At 51.5% G+C, this 16,817-nt stretch overlaps 1 protein-coding gene and 1 long non-coding RNA gene across 3 annotated transcripts in view; both read left to right on the forward strand.

Moving 5' to 3' along the window:
- The first annotated feature begins 12 nt into the window (after positions 1 to 12).
- LOC103880278 lies at positions 13 to 9,722 on the forward strand. Its single transcript, XR_641223.4, has 3 exons — positions 13 to 143; positions 1,733 to 1,866; positions 9,135 to 9,722. It is a non-coding gene; the product is annotated as an uncharacterized LOC103880278 (long non-coding RNA).
- Positions 9,723 to 10,864: 1,142 nt separating this feature from the next.
- LOC101006632 (coronin-7) overlaps positions 10,865 to 16,817 on the forward strand; it is a 63,862-nt gene continuing 57,909 nt past the window's right edge. For both annotated transcript variants that reach the window (XM_009195890.4, XM_021931713.2), the window contains exons 1-3: positions 10,865 to 11,065; positions 14,121 to 14,217; positions 15,105 to 15,179. In XM_009195890.4, the coding sequence (XP_009194154.2) occupies positions 11,006 to 11,065; positions 14,121 to 14,217; positions 15,105 to 15,179 (232 nt within the window). In that variant the 5' untranslated portion in view covers positions 10,865 to 11,005. The remainder of the gene's footprint in view (positions 11,066 to 14,120; positions 14,218 to 15,104; positions 15,180 to 16,817) is intronic.

Below are 16,817 nucleotides of genomic sequence, written 5' to 3' on the forward strand. Positions count from 1 at the left end.
GCATGCGTGGCGCATGCGTGGGGCACGCGCAGCCGCACCCAACGCACCTTCCGGGGAGCAATCGCCAAAACGGGGTTTGCTCTGAAGAGTGTTGTTCGGTAGACTTGCCCTGCAGAACCTCGTTATTCTGTGCTAGACAATCAGTGAGTGTACTTTATCGGTGTAAGAACCTGGTTGAATGTAGCCGAACGTAACTGGTCCGAGGGTTCTGGCTAACGGCGAGACTACAAGTCCCGGCATGCAAAGCGGCCCTCCGTCGCGCCGCTCCCACTATGCAGTGCATGGTTCCCTCCTGCTGACCCTGAGACTTACGGCGAATTGCGTGAGCTTTACTCATGTGGTCTCCGCGCGCTTCTAGTAAATCTTCGCCGCCACCCCCAAAGCCTGGACGGAGTCTCACTTTCTTTTAGGCTGATTCCCCACCCGCCTTCTCTAACAAGACTCAGTTCTCTCCTTTTTTTTTTTTCCTTTGGGCACAGTCTCGCTCTGTCGCGGCTGAAGTGCAGTGGCGCGATTTCGACTCACTGCAACCTCCGCCTCCCGGGTTCAAGCAGTTCTCTGCCTCAGTCTCCCGAGTAGCTGGGATTACAGGCGCGTGCCACCACACCTGGCTAATTTTGTTGTATTTTTAGTATACACAGGGGTTTCACCATCTTGGCCAGGCTGGTCTTGGAACTCCTGACCTCGTGATCCACCCACCTCGGCCTCCCAAAGTGCTGGGGTTACAGGCGAGAGCCACCGCGGCTACCTTAGCTCTCTCCTTAAGCATGTTAGCCTTTTCCAAACCTGCAGTGAACTTGCTGGTTCAGAATGGGAGCCGTGCTGTCCAAAAACTAAATTAGCAAAACTTGTGAGCGCCTACTGTGTGTCATGCATGTTCTAGAATATCGGGGATACAACGATGCATGATACACCATCTCTGCTCGGGAGGAGCAAACAATGACTCGAGAGAGGCTCCTTACCAACTAATAATGTTAAATGCTATCATAGGAATAAGCACTGTTACAGGCATACAAAGTGAAGGACTCATTCCATTTCTAAAATGGGGGAGAGGAAGTTTGGGATGTCAGGGCTTCTGAGAGGTAAGATTCAAATTGGACATCGATGAAAAAGTGTGTTTAAGCCGTAAATTTAAGAGTATGTGATGAGGCCGGTCGCAGTGACTCACACCTGTAATCCCAGCACTTTGGGAGGCCGAGGTGGGCAGATCACGAGGTCAGGAGTGTGAGACCAACCTGGCCAACATGGTGAAACCCCGACTCTACTAAAAATACAAAAATTAGCCAGGCATGGTAGCACACACCTGTAATCCCAGGTACTCGGGAGGCTGAGGCAGGAGAATCGCTTGAACCCAGAGGCGGAGGTTGCGGGGAGCCAAGATCCCACCACTGCACTCCAGCCTGGGTGAAAGAGCAAAACTCCATCTCAAAAAAAAAAAAAAATGTGGTAAGATGCGGCTAGGAAGGGAGACCTGACCTGGTTAGTCTTGCAAAGGACTTCCAATTTTCACACTCCCACCGTCATCACCACCTCAAGCAACAGGAAGAAAACCTGAGGATTCTTGGTTGGGTTTAAAACAATCTGTGCTCATAAATCTTTGCCCCCATCCCCAAAGCCTGGGAATCTGTGCTACTCCCCCTCCCCCCTACTCCCAGCATTGTTACACCAAATTTTTGTGTACGTGGATGTTAATTTGGGTAGATACCCATAGCTTTTGTCAAATTCTCCACAGGCATTGAGACTCGAAGATTAAAAACCACCAGTCCTTTGAAGAACAGTGAGCAAGCTTTCGTAAATTGCAAGTAATAGTTGAAGAGAGTTGGGCTACGGAATGGAGAGGACTGAGATGAACAAGGGTGTTGGGAGGTGAGCAAAAGAGTTCTTTAATACATTCAGCAAATACTTAAATGACCAGCATAGTGATTAAGAGTATGGGTTCTGGGCAGGGCGCAATGGCTCACACTTGGCAATCCCCGCACTCTGGGAGGCCAAGGCGGGTGGATCACCTGAGGTCAGGAGTTTGAGACCAGCCTGGCCAACACGGTGAAACCCTGTCTCTACTAAAAATACAAAAATTAGCTGAGTGTGGTGGCAGGTGCCTATAATCCCAGCTACTTGGGAGGCTGAGGTAGGAAAATTGCTTGAACCCAGGAGGTGGAGGTTGCAGTGAGCTGAGATTGTGCCACTGCACTCCAGCCTGGGCAACAGGGTGAGACTCCATCTTAACAATAAAGAAAAAGAGTATGGGTTCTGTGCTAGGCATGGTGGCTCATGCCTGTAAATCCTTGCACCTTGGGAGGCTGAGGCGGGAGGATCACTTGGGCCCAGAAGTTCAAGACCAGCCTTGGCAATATAGCAAGACCACGTCTTTACAAAAAAATTTTTTTTAATTGGCCAGGCATGGTGACACATGCTTGTGGTCCCAATTATTTGGGAGACCGAGGTGGGAGGACCACTTGAGTCCAGGAGTTCAAGGCTACAGTGAGCTATGATAGTGCCACTGCATTGCTGTCTGAGCAACAGAGCAAGACACTTTCTCAAAAAAAAGTATAGCTCTAGAATCAGACTGCCTGGGATTGAATTCTAGCTGTGCCACTTACCATCTGTGTGTCCTTGGGCAACTTCACTCTGTTCCTCTGTTTCCTTTTCTCTAGAATGGGGACATAGGCCAGGCACGGTGGCTCACACCTGTAATCCCAGCACTTTGAGAGGCTGAGGTGGGACAATTGCTTGAGCCTGGGAGGCTGAGGTTGCAATGGGCCATGATTGTGCCACCATACTCCAGCCTGGGTGACAAATGAAGACCATATCTCAAATAAATAAGCGAGGACTTAATAGTAACGACCTCGGCCCGGTGTGGTGGCTCACACCTGTAATCCCAGCACTTTGGGAAGCCGAGGCGGGAGGATCACCTGAGATTCAAGACCACCCTGGCCAACACGGTGAAACCCCGTCTCTCCTAAAAAGTACAAAAATTGCCAGGCATAGTGGCTCATGCCAGTAATCCTAGCACTTTGGGAGGCTAAGGCAGGTGGATCACCTGAGGTCAGGAGTTCAAGACTAGCCTGGGCCACTTGGTGAAACCCTGTCACTACAAAAATACAAAAATAAGGCTGGGCACGGTGGCTCACGCCTGTAATCCCAGCACTTTGGGAGGCCAAGGTGGGCAGATCACAAGGTCAGGAGTTCGAGACCAGTCTGGCCAACATAGTGAAACCCTGTCTCTACTAAAAATACACAAAAAATTAGCTCGGTGTGATGGTGTGCACCTGTAATACCAGCTACTCAGGAGGCTGAGGCAGGAGAATCACATGACCCTGGGAGGTGGAGGTTGCAGTGAGTCTAGATTGTGCCACTGCACTTCAGCCTGGGTGACAGAATGAGACTCCGTCTCCAAAAAAAAAAAAAAAACAAGAAACAAAAATACACAAATGAGCCAGGCACAGCAGCACATGCCTATAATCCCAGCTACTTGGGAGGCTGAGACACGAGAATCATTTGAACCCAGGAGGCGGAGGCTGCAGTAAGCTGAGATTGCACCACTGCACTACAGCCTGGGCAACAGAGTGAGACTCCTTCTCAAAAAAAGAAAAAATATTAACCAAGTGTGGTGGCACGCACCTGTAGTCCCAGTTACTGGGGAGGCTGAGGCAGGAGAATCACTTGAACCTGGGAGGTGGAGGTTGCAGTGAGCCGAGATCACACCACTGCATTCCAGCCTGCACAACACAGCAAGACTCTGTCTCAAAACAAAACAAAATATAGTAATGACCTCAAAGGGTGATCTGAGTGAAATCATGTAAAGGCGTCCTATAGTACTTGATGCATAGCCAGTGCTCAGTCTGTGTTCGCCGCATGTGCCAGGCTCCACTAAGCACTGAGAATACTAAGAACTCAGACACAGTTACTTACTCACAGGGAGCCCAAAACTTAGGGGAAATGGGGGTTGGGGGAATGTTACTGGTTGAGAAGAACAACTTTCAAGAATAGAAGCTGAGAATAAGAGCCAAAAGGCCTTTCATTTACTATCTCAGAGTGAGTGAGGAACTAGAGGAGAGCTCAGTAATATGAAAACTGTCACCGTTGTAACTTCCCCCTTTTTTTTTTTTAATTTTTGTTTATCCCCCATCTATTTCCCCATAGTGATGAATGGTAAAAATCCTCCACGTCAAAAGTGTGTGTGTGTTCTGGTTTTCAGGGATAGCAGGAAGGCTGATTGTTGGGGAACCAGTATTTTCTGTTATGAAGCAGAGAACTCTTAAGGAGTGGAGTGGAGTGGATGATGGCCAAAGGAAAGGACAAAGTCCTTGGGACCTGCCACACAGAAGAAAGAAAAACATGGGAAAGACTCCCAGCTGAGAGCAGCCCAGGCCTATGGCTGGTCTCTTTTTGGTGCTAGACTTTATTATTATTATTTTTTAAGACAGTGTTTTGCTCTTGTTGTCCAGGCTGGAGTGCAATGGTGCGATCTCAACTCACCGCAACCTCCACCTTCCGGGTTCAAGCGATTCTCTTGCGTCAGCCTCCTGAGTAGCTGGGATTACAGGCATGCGCCACCACGCCCAGCTAATTTTGTATTTTTGGTATAGAAGGGGTTTCTCCATGTTGGCCAGGCTGGTCTCGAACTCCTGACCTCAAGTGATCTGCCCACCTCAGCCTCCCAAAGTGCTGAGATTACAGGTGTGAGCCACTGTTCCCTGGCTTTGTTTTCTACTTTGATAGGAGCACAACCCTATGAGGTAGGTAGGGGGAGGACTATTCCCGTTTTCACAAACAGAGACGCCCCCTACAAAGGAAAAAAATAATAAAATAGGCTCTGCAAGATGAAAAGACTTGTCCAGGCCAGGCACGGTGGCTCAAGCCTGTAATCCCAGCACTTTGGGAGGCCGAGACGGGTGGATCACAAGGTCAGGAGATCGAGACCATCCTGGCTAACACAGTGAAACCCCGTCTCTACTAAAAAAATACAAAAAAAAAACTAGCCGGGCGAGGTGGCGGGCGCCTGTAGTCCCAGCTACTCGGGAGGCTGAGGCAGGAGAATGGCATAAACCCGGGAGGCGGAGCTTGCAGTGAGCTGAGATCCGGCCACTGTACTCCAGCCCAGGCGACAGAGCGAGACTCTGTCTCAAAAAAAAAAAAAAAAAAAAAACTTGTCCAAGGCCACATAGCTAGTAAGTGAGTGAATCAAGACCCAATCCCAGGTCTTCTCACAATAAAACCGTGTTTCTTTTCCTTTAAATCACATCCTATCAATCGTCATTGTGATCACTATCTCTCAAGCGTATGGCTCTTGAGAGTTTCTGAAGTACTTTCTCATGCTTATTTTCATTTGCTTTTCACAACAAAAGAGAGGCAGGGCAAGCATTTATTACTACCATGGGTACAAACTGCTGCCCTGCCTTTCAAGGACTTCTGCTGCGACTAGACACAAATGGATCCATCCCAGGCTTGTTGCCAAAGACTGCAGGAGCCACAAGCTACACCTATCCACAGTGCCAGTCAGAATATGACCGCATGTTCTCCAGGCAGAAGCTCAAAAATGTGAGCTTTAAGGAGAAACAGGCCGGGCGCAGTGGCTCACGCTTGTAATCCTAGCACTTTGGGAGGCCGAGGTGGGCAGATAGCCTGAGCTCAGGAGTTTGAGACCAGCCTGGGCAACATGGCGAAATCCCATATCTACTAAAAATACAAAAATTAGCCAGGTAGGGTGGTATGCGCCTCTAATCCTAGCTACTTGGGAGGCTGAGGCAGGAGAATCGTTGGAATCTAGAAGACAGAGGTTGCGATGAGCTGAGATCGCGCCACTGTACTCCAGCCTTGGCGACAGACTGTGTCTCAAAAAAAAAAAAAAAAACCAGAAAGGAGAAATAAATGTTACTTGCAAAGGGCATACAAAGTCGTAAGCGTTTCCCCCTCCATACTTCATTTCACTAGACCAGCAATTCTACTGAGCCCGTTCCCCAACTCCTGAGCTGTGGGTGTGTCTGTGAGAGCTGGGAAGGAGTTTAATGGTGCTTCTCCACAGTGCTGGGCTGAAGGCAACGGGAGACAAGAGGGTCTCTGTGATTTCTTGCTGAAACCACTGATCATTTGAAGTATAATGGAACTGACCAAATTCATGGCTGCCAATGGCTGCAACTCTCCCATGTGAGCTCAGAGCTCTTCTACAGAGGGCAGAAGAGCTTCAGCCCAGCTCTTCAGGGGCATGATTTCTGTAAGTGTAGCATTTTCTGTACTTCACAGATACTTCACAGAGAGTATAGGACAATTCCAAGCGGGTGAGGAATGTGTGGTCCAGATGTTCTGGTCTGTGATGTCTGTAGCAGGTGCAGTTCCCTGTGAAAGGGGATGAGCTGTGCCTCAGTCACCTGGGATCCAGTGGGACCACTGTCCTGATGATTTTCTTTTTACTTTATATTTTTTTGAGACGAAGTCTTGCTTTTGTCCCCAGGCTGGAGTGCAATGGTGTGATCTCGGCTCATTGCAACCTCCACCTCCCAGGTTCAAGTGATTCTCCTACCTCAGCCTCCCGAGTAGCTGGAATTATAGGCGCCTGCCACCACGCCTGGCTAATTTTTGTATTTTTAGTACAGACGGGGTTTCACCATGGTGGCCAGGCTGGTCTTGAACTCCTGACCTCAGGTGATCCACCCACCTCGGCCTCCCAAAGTACTGGGATTACAGGCGTGAGCCACCATGCCCAGTCACCTGATGATTTTCTTTGTTTTCTTTTTTTGTTTGTTTTGTTTTGTTTTGAGACAGAGTCTTGCCCTGTGGCCCAAGCTGGAGAGCATTGGCGCGATCTCGACTCACTGCAACCTCCGCCTCCCGGGTTCAAGCAGTTCTCTGCCTCAACCTCCCAAGTAGCTGGGATTACAAGCACCCACCACCACGCCCAGCTAATTTTTGTATTTTTAGGAGGGACGGGGTTTCACCATCTTGGCCAGGCTGGTATAGAACTCCTGACCTCTTGATCCACCCTCCTCGGCCTCCCAAAGTGCTGGGATTACAGGCGTGAGCCACTGCGCCTGGCTAACCTGATAATTTGCTAAAAACCTTTTTGGACTGGGCACAGTGGCTTACGTCTGTAATCCTAGCACTTTGGAAGGCTGAGACGGTGGATCAGTTGAGGTCAGGATTTTGAGACCAGCCTGGTCAACATGGCAAAACCCCATCTCTACTAAAAATAGAAAAATTAGGAGTAGTGGCGCACACTTGTAATCCCAGCTACTCAGGAGGCTGAGGCAAAAGAATCGCTTGAACTCAGGAGGTGGAGGTTGCAGTGAGCCGAGATCACACCACTGCACTCCAGCCTGGGCAACAGAGTGAGACTCTGTCTCAAACAAACGAAAAACCTTTTCAATAAACCACAAGTGACTTTGGCTCACAGTAAATGTACTTCTGCCCAAACTAAGATAAAATGTAAGCATTGCTTTTCAAACCTTAGAAATGCAAGAATCAGCTGGGTGCATTGGCTCATGCCTGTAATTCCCACACTTTGGCAGGCCAACTTGGGAGGATTGCTTGAGACCAGCCTGAGCAATAGAATTAGACCTCATCTCGACAAAACATTTTTTAAAATTGAAAAATAAAAAATTAGGTGGGAGTGTTGGCTTGCACCTGTAGTCCAGGAGACTGAGATGGGAGGTTTGATCACCTGAGCCCAGGAGACAGGTTGCAGTGAGTCAAGATTGCACTGCTGCAGTACAATCAGGGCAACGGAGTGAGACCTTGTCTCAGAAAAAAAAGAAAAATGCAAGAATCTCTGTTTTAAAGGTAAAAAAGGCTGGGCACGGTGGCTTATACCTTTAATCCTAGTACTTTGAGAGACCAAGGCAGGAGGATCACTTGAGCCCAGGAGTTCGAGACCAGCCAGGGCAACATAATGAGACTGCATCTCTACAAAAATAAAAAGAAAATGGGCTAGGCGCAGTGACTCATGCCTGTAATCCCAGCACTTTGGGAGGCCCATGCGGGCGGGTGGATCACTTTGGGAGGCCAGGCAGGAGTTCAAGACCAACTTGGCCAACAAGGTGAAACCCCGTTTTTGTTTTTGTTTTCTTTTTCTTTTTTTTTTTTTTTTTTTTTTTTTTTTGAGACGGAGTCTCGCGCTGTGTCACCCAGGCTGGAGTGCAGTGGCGCGATCTCGGCTCACTGCAAGCTCCGCCTCCCAGGTTCAGGCCATTCTCCTGCCTCAGCCTCCAAGTAGCTGGGACTACAGGCGCCCGCCACCACGCCCGGCTAGTTTTTTGTATTTTTAGTAGAGACGGGGTTTCACCATGTTAGCCAGGATGGTCTCGATCTCCTGACCTCGTGATCCGCCCGCCTCGGCCTCCCAAAGTGCTGGGATTACAGGCTTGAGCCACCGCGCCCGGCCTTCTTTTTTTTTTTTTTTTGAGATGGAGTCTTGTTCTGTCACCAGGCTGGAGTACAATGGCGCGATCTTGGCTCACTGCAACCTCCGCCTCCTGGGTTCAAGTGATTCCCTGGCCTCAACCTCCTGAGTAGCTGGGACTACAGGCACGTGCCACCACGCTCAGCTAATTTTTTTTTTTTTTTTTTTTTTTAGTAGAGATGGGGGTTTTATCATGTTGACCAGGATGGTCTTGATCTCCTGACCTCATGATCCGCCTGCCTCAGCCTCCCAAAGTGCTGGGATTACATGTGTGAGCCACCACGCCCGGCTGGTGAAACCCCGTTTCTACTAAAAATATAAAAATTAGCCAGGCGTGGTGGCCCGTGCCTGTAATCCAGGTACTCGGGAAGCTGAGGCAGGAGAATCGCTTGAACCCGGGAGGCGGAGGTTGCGGTGAGCCGAGATTGCCGCCATTGCACTCCTGCCTGGGCAACAAGAGCGAAACTTCGTCTCAAGAAAATAAAAAATAATGACTGGAGTCTAGAGAGTGACCACTCGTCTCACATGTTCTCAGACCCTTTCTGGCTGAAGAGAGTGATTCCATAAGAGTTCAGAGTATTCCGGCTGCCACAAACTTAAGCAGAATAAATTACTTTGTGAATTGCAAAGTTGAACTGGAGGGCCTCCGATATTCCTCCCAGTCCCACAAACCTGTGAATAACCAGCTTTGTTTCTTTATACTCCTAGTAATGCAGACAACTCCACTGTTTGTCTTAAGGGTACTGGAAGACACCTCTCTACCCTGAATGGCTGTCCATCAAATGGCAGGTCAAATTCCAGCAAAACAGTGCTGGCTGGTTAGCCTGCTGCCTGGCATTAGTGATTTGGATTTCACAAGTCCTGTTTTCAAGAATAATTAATAACAAACAAGAATTTGAGAGTTCATTGTAATGAGGCCCTCATTCTGGAAAACTCAAAAACAATTTGTACAACTGAAGGAAGTAACATTAGCAGAAAGAAAAAGGGCCTAGTGATGAAGAAGAGGGCAAAAACCCTGCAGAAAAGCCTGGAAGAGGCTCATGATGCGTCCCAATTTTTCACTGTGATGCCAAAGAAAGAAGTTTCCAACCTGCTGTCAATCTTCTGGGAAATCAGTGATTTCAACAAATCAGAGTTTCTTTGGGAGAGGGATAAATGAGGCCGGCTTCAATGCCAACAAGCTCCTTAGATCTAGTTATCTGTCCCTGAACTGACTATTCATTAAAATGCACATTGAAAACATTTTTTTTGGCTGGGCGCTGTAGCTCACGCCTGTAATCCCAGCACTTTGGGAGGCTAAGGCAGGTGGATCACCTGAGGTCAGGAGTTTGAGAGAGCAGCCTGGCCAACATGGTGAAATCCTGTCTTTACTAAAAATACAAAAAAAATGGCTGGGTGCCTTGGCGCATACCTGTAATCCCAGCATTTCGGAAGGCTGAGGGAGAATCACGAGGTCAGGAGTTAGAGAGCAGCCTGACCCACATGGTAAAACCCCGTCTCTTACTAAAACTACAAAAATTAGCCAGGCACGGTGGCAGGCACTTGTAATCCCAACTACTCAGAAGACTGAGGCAGGAAATCTGCTTGAACCCAGGAGGCAGAGTTTGCAGTGAGCCAAGATTGTGCCATTGTACTCCAGCCTGGGCAACAGAGAGACTCCATCTCAAAAAACAAAAAAAATAGCCGGGTGTGGTGGCGTGCACCTGTAATCCCAGCTACTCGGGAGGCTGAGGCAAGAGCATTGCTTGAACCCGCGAGGCGGAGGTTGCAGTGAGCTGAGATTGCGCCACTGCACTCCAGCCTGGGTGACAGGAACTCCGTGTCAAATAAATAAATAATAAATAAAAATTAAAAGTTATTATTATAATTATTTTTAGAGACAAGGTCTCTTTCTGTCCACCGGGCTGGAGTGCAGTGGCACGATCACAGATCACTGCAGCCTCGACCTCTTGGACTCAAGGGATCCTCCTGCCTCAGTCTCCCAAAGTCCGGGATTACAGACGTGAGCCACCGCGCCTGGCCCGATGCAGAGGCTTTTGAGTAGGCCCGGCGGACAGGGATTTGCTGGTCTACCTAGGCCCCTGTTCCCCCTCTGTCTCTTACCCTTGGTGTGAGCTGGAGACCAACAGCTTACATTCTCCTTTAGCGGAGGGTTTCCTGTCTCGAAATGGAGCTAATTTCTCCCTCTCTACGGGAAGAGGTAGATAGTGCTGGAAGGCGTGCTAGGTACACCGGAAATACTCCACAGCAAATCCTGCACACAAAATCGCGGATGCTGCAACCCAGACCCCACGCAAGCAAGCACCACACGGTACGTGGGCGGACAGCCGCGCCCCACGTGACCTCCCACCCGCGCCTGTCCGTCCCCTCGATATCAGGGCGTGGCCTCGGGGGGCGGGACCGGCGGTGAGCGAGCGAAACGAGAGAGGTCGGGGGCGTGGCCGAGCCGCCCGGAGGCGGCTGCGATTGGCAGTGGGGCGTGCCGGGGGCGTGACCGCGGCACTGGGTCCCGGGTAGGGCCCAGGCAGCGGGAGTCGCGGTTGCTCGGCGTGCACCTGAGACTCGACGCCCGGGGTCCTCGAAGCCGCGTCCGCCGCCGTCCCGGTCGCCATGAACCGCTTCAGGGTATCCAAGTTCCGGCACACGGAGGCTCGGCCGCCCCGCCGCGAGGTGAGTCCGGCCCGAGGACCGGGCGCTGTCGCCTCGGGACCCGGCCGGCTGCCCCTCCCCCTGCCCGGACCCCACACGGGGCCCCCCGAGGGCCGCCTGGACCCCCGAGCCCTCCATCCCCAGGGAACCCCCTTCAGGCCCTGGCCCCGGCGTCCGGGCCGTTTCGTCGCCTCCGGAGGGCAGTGTCCAGCGCTCCCGTGACTCCCTCTGGCGCTCGGTGACCCTGGCGGTCTGCCTGCCTCACCCACCTCGCCCCGGGACCCCCGAGGCGGCGCAGCCCTCCTAGTCGGGGCCCAGGCCTGCGAGGCTGCCTCTAGCTTCCGGTCGGCCTCGCCGAGAGCCGGGGCTCGGGGCGCTGCCGGCGCCTGGCTCCTCCTCCCTGCCGCTCCCGGTCGCCCCTGCCCCGGGCTGGGCTGGGCTGTGGGGAGACGCCCGTCTCTCCTCTGGCCCCGGCGAGCCCGAGTGTGTCAGTGGTGGGGAGGGAGCCCCTCGGCCGCACGCGCCCCTCCTTCGGGTTTCCGCCGGTGCTTCCTCCTCTCGCTGCTGGCGCAAGCTCTTCCCTTATCTCGGTGATGCTGCCACGGCTGGGTGGGGCCTGGGGAAGCCTGAGCAGGTGGAGCCCCAAAGAATTGCTGAGGCAGGTGCCGGGAGACCCTTCGGACCCCCGAAAGGGCAGGAGGACTGATGAGAAGTGTGCCTTGGAGGATGTCAGCTCTGCTCTGCCGCTTTCCGTGTTATTTGTAAGGCCTGGGAGTGTCCTGCGATACCTGGGCCTAGGAATTGACCTCAAGTGACCCCATCAGGGTCCCAGGGCAGTCTGGGTAGAGGCTCCGTTTTTGTGGTCTGGACTGTATTTCCTCTGCTCCCACTTTATGCTGTGCTAAGCTGCTGGAGACATCGCGGTGAACACAATGGTATTTTCCTTCCCCTGTGGCACTTGTAGCCTCATGAGGGAGACAGCAAGCCAACAGACAAGAGCATTGGAGGTTTTCATAAGGACATCGAAGAACACACATAAGGGGCTGGGATGGAGAATGGAGGGGCCAGTCTCAGTAGGGTGGTCAGGAAAGGCTGTTTGGAGTAGGTAGCATTTCAGCTGAGGCCAGAAGGGTGAGAATTGAGAAAGCCTGGTGGAGAAATGGAAAGTGAACATGAGTGGATGGAGGGGATGGCCGGAGCAGCATGGTGACGGATGAGTCCAGAGTGGTCCTGCAGAACCTGAGGGCCACCAGAAGAAGTTGGGTTTTATTCTGAATGCAGTGGGGAGCCATTGAAAATTTAGGGGGAGGGGCTGGACACTGTGACTCCTAGTACTTTGGCAGGCTGAGGTGGGTGGACTGCTTCGAGCTCAGGAGTTTGAGACCAGCCTGGGCAACATGGTGAAACCCCTCTGTACAACAAGTTAAAAAAAAAAAAAATTAGCCAGGCGTGGTGGCTCACTCCAGTGGTCCCAGCTACTTGGGAGGCTGAGGTTGGAGGATCTGGAGGATCTCTTGAGCCCAGGAAGCGGAGGTTGCAGTGAGCCAAGATCGTACCACTACACACCAGCCTGGGCAACAGGGTGAGACACTGTCTCAAAAAAAGAAAAAAAAAAAAGAAAAGTTAGGAGGAGGTACCTAGATTTGCATCAAGACAGCTGGCGGCTCTGAGTGCAGTTAAGTACTGCTTGGAGGGGTCTGGAGAATACTTGAGGGGTCCTAGTTCTTGCTCCTGGGTGGGCCCTAGTCCAGCAACATAAAGAGATAGGCATGGAACTACAGACTGTAGGGAGAACGTAAAACAGTTTATGTTAGGGAGGTGGGAGAACAGGTGATCTGGTCTTTTCACAGATATTTCCAGTCACTGTGTTTATACAGTAAACACGAATCAGGAGGGAGAAATAATAGGGTGGAACTGATGCTCTAACCATGGCAGGTGAACATTGATATAGAAACTTCAGGTGGTGGAGGTGGTTTCCGGGGTGCTATGGGTGGGTGGATTGGGAAACGTGGGTGTTCTGTCATCGAGGGCAGGAAGGAGTGCTGAGCGGTGGTTTGACGACAACAGAGAAAATGTGTGGACCTTGCAGATCTTAGTTTCAGAAAAGTGCTCCTCTGCCTCCCCTTGGGTGGGGGTGTGCCTTTTACTTATGTGACTTTGTGGAGAGGTGTGTCCTGATGAGGCCAGGCCTTGGTGGTTCCCTTCCCTGAGCTTGGGTGTTTTTCTCCTGGTACTTGGAGGAGGCCTGGCCACATTTTGCATTTTCTTTTTCTGTCTTTTTTTTTTTTTTTTTTCCTGAGACGGAGTCTCGCTCTGTTGCCCAGGCTGGAGTACAGTGGCATGATCTCAGCTCACTGCAACTTCTGCCTCCTGGGTTCAAGCGATTCTCCTGCTTCAACCTCCTGAGTAGCTGGAATTGTCAGTGCCTCCCCCCACCATGCCTGGCTAATTTTTGTATTTTTAGTAGAGATAGGGTTTCACCATGTTGGCCAGGCTGGTCTCAAACTCCTGACCTCAGGGTGATCTTCCCACCTCAGCCTCCCAAAGTGCTGGGATTACAGGCATGAGCCACTGCACCTTGCCCACATTTTGCATTTTTTAAGGGACTTCGTGAGTGGGAACCCGATCTGAAGTAATACATCACGGCTGGGTGTGGTGGCTCATGCCTGTAATCCCAGCACTTTGGGAGACCGAGACGGGCAGATCACTTGAGGCCAGGAGTTCGAGACCAGCCTGGCCAACATGATGAAACCCCATTTCTACTAAAAATACAAAAATTAGCTGGACTTGGTAGCAGGCACCTGTAATCCCAGCTACTCAGGAGGCTGAGGCAGGAGAATCACTTGAACCCAGGAGGCGGAGATTGCAGTGATCCGAGATTGCGCCACTGCACTCTAGCCTGGGCAACAGAGTGAGACTGTCTCAAAAAGAAAAGAAAAAGTAAATAAAAGAATGCATCTCGAATGGTACAGCTTTGAACTAGAGTTCCCCGGATTATGCCCCACCCCTTGCTTTAGGCATGTATGGAAATGGAACCCTGTCTCTCATCACATGCTTCTTTACTCTTGGTTTTCAGGCCTGGATCAGTGACATTCGAGCAGGAACTGCCCCTTCATGCAGGAACCACATCAAATCAAGCTGCAGCTTGATCGCGTTCAACTCCGACCATCCAGGTAGGGAGTGGCCATGAGTGTGGAGATTTGCTCACGTATTTGGTCATCGTCACCATAGATGGGGTGGGGAGCAGGGGCAGGCTTGGTTTGGTTGGAGACTTGGAACAGAACTGCCTTGGGGAGCTCAGAGGTGAGCCCCATACCAGGCTTTAGACCCCCACAAACTGGTCCAAGCGCAGTAATCTGATTGCTTTTGATTAGGGCATGTGTGTGTACAAACCACATGCAAGAGCATGGCCAGGAGGGCTGGGAGGTGACTGATGCTTGTATTTCCAGCTGTCCCCCTGTGCTCCCTGCTCCTCATCTTTAGGCCCTGGATGGCTGGGGACAGTAGGAACACAAAGGTTTGAAAATCCCATGTTTTGGTTGGCACTCTCTTGATTGATACTGGTAACTCAGACCCTCAAGCTGGCTTAAGCAAAAAATGGATAACGTTTTAACCTAACTAAGACGTCAGAGACTTAATGCAGATTGGTACCCAAAGGCTCACATGTACTGTTGGCCCTGACCTCTCTGGGTCTCTCAACTCTGCCACCTTGGGTGTTGGCTTCTTCCTCAAGAAAAGGTGGGAGAAGTGGCAGATGGTAGCCACAAACCCCATACGAAAGCCCTCAGCCCCTTTTGTATGACCCATGTGAAAAAGAGAGGACCTCTCGCCTAATGTCTTCTGTATCCATCCGAGGCACGGATGGCTCATGCATGGGGCCAGAACCTACCTATAGGCCATTGCTATGTGCAGAGGATATGATCTTGTGATTAGTGGAGGCTCTGGGAAGGTCTGAAGCTGAGCTGCTGGGTTTCATCTCCTCTGGGAGCCCTGGGCAAGGAGGTCGGTGGTCCTCCTTCAGGTGGGGCCTGAAGTCAGAGCCCCCGTGTTTGTTTAACAGGTGTACTGGGCATTGTGCCTCTGCAAGGCCAAGGAGAAGACAAGCGACGCGTGGCCCACCTGGGCTGCCATTCAGGTGAGTGGGTGTCTAACTAGTGGGTGAAGCCTGAAACTTGCACCTCCTTCTCCAGCGCTAGAAATTCATCCTCACCTGGCCCCACCACCCCATGGCTTGCCAGGTCCCTCCTGTCACCCTGTCTGTGCACTCTCTCAGAAATGGTGGGGCTCGCCGGGCGCCGTGGCTCAAGCCTGTAATCCCAGCACTTTGGGAGGCCGAGACGGGCGGATCACGAGGTCAGGAGATCGAGACTATCCTGGCTAACACGGTGAAACCCCGTCTCTACTAAAAAATACAAAAAACTAGCCGGGCAAGGTGGCGGGTGCCTGTAGTCTCAGCTACTCGGGAGGCTGAGGCAGGAGAATGGCGTGAACCCGGGAGGCGGAGCTTGCAGTGAGCCGAGATAGTGCCACTGCACTCCAGCCCGGGCGACAGAGCGAGACTCCGTCTCAAAAAAAAAAAAAAAAAAAAAAAAAGAAAGAAATGGTGTGGCTCAGAAGGCTTCCTCCTGGTTGTAGCATTCTGGCCTGGGCAGAGAGGATGGAAGCTGTGTGCTCCGGTTGTGAGCTGGATGGAGCGGGGTGTGCAGTGGCCACCCCAGGCTCCAGGCTGATGCTGGCTCCCTGTCCCTGCCGAGGACTCCACGCTGGATGGCTCTGAGCCCTCCATCTTCTGGAGCCCCCTCTCCAGCAGGCATCCTCCCCAGCCCAGCTGCTCGGGGCCCTCCAAGGAGGTGGCTGTGCTGGGCTGCAGGGGTGGAGATGGGTTGTCACAAAGAGACCTTTTGTGTCCCACAGCTGCTTCTGGGGGCGCCCAGCAGCCTGCCTGGCAGACTGCCTGCCTTGAGGGAACAGTTTGCTCGCCTCAGATGGAGGCAGAGCGGCCCAGCTGGCCTCACCTCTCCCTGTCCAGCTGCAGCGGCCGCGGGCCCAGTCTCTCTGGCCTGCATTCCTGGCTGCTTGTTGGGAGGCCTTCGGGTGAGGGAAGGCAGTTGATGCCTGGTCCTCAGGCTGGAAATGCAGGGCCGTGGAGGGATTCTGATGATGATAATGATGGTGGTTAATAACAACAGTAAAGATTTATGGAGAGTGCTCTCTGTACTAAGTATGTTAGCTGAGTTTTCTCATCTAAACTTTTTTTTTTTACTTTTAAAAAGTATATAGAGACAAGGTCTTGCTGTATTGCCCAGGCTGTTCTCAAACTCCTGGGCTCAAGCAGTCCTCCCAAGTGAGCCTCCCAAAGTACTGGCATTACAGGTGTGATCCACCATGCCCAGCCAACATTACCTGTTTTTTGTTTGTTTTTGTGACAGGGTCTTGCTCTGTCACTCAGGCTGGAGTGCAGTAGCATAATAATGGCTCACTGCAGCCTTGACCTCCTGGGGTCAAGCAGTCCTCCCACCTCAGCCTCCCAAGTTATCAGGACCACAGGCGTATGTCACCACCCCTCCAGCTAATTTTTAAAAATTTTTTGTAAAATGGGGTCTTGTTGTGTTGCCCAGCCTGGTCTTGAACTCGTGGCCTCAAGCTATCTTCCCACCTCCCACCTTGGTCTCTCAAAGTGTTGGGGCCCAGTCAGATTACCTGTTTTAAGTAAAGAGTCAGATGATGATTTTTTTTTTTTTTTTTTTTTTTTTTTTTGAGGATGAGTCTGGGG

Source organism: Papio anubis, chromosome 18, assembly GCF_008728515.1.
Source record: "Papio anubis isolate 15944 chromosome 18, Panubis1.0, whole genome shotgun sequence".
Lineage (NCBI taxonomy): Eukaryota > Metazoa > Chordata > Mammalia > Primates > Cercopithecidae > Papio > Papio anubis.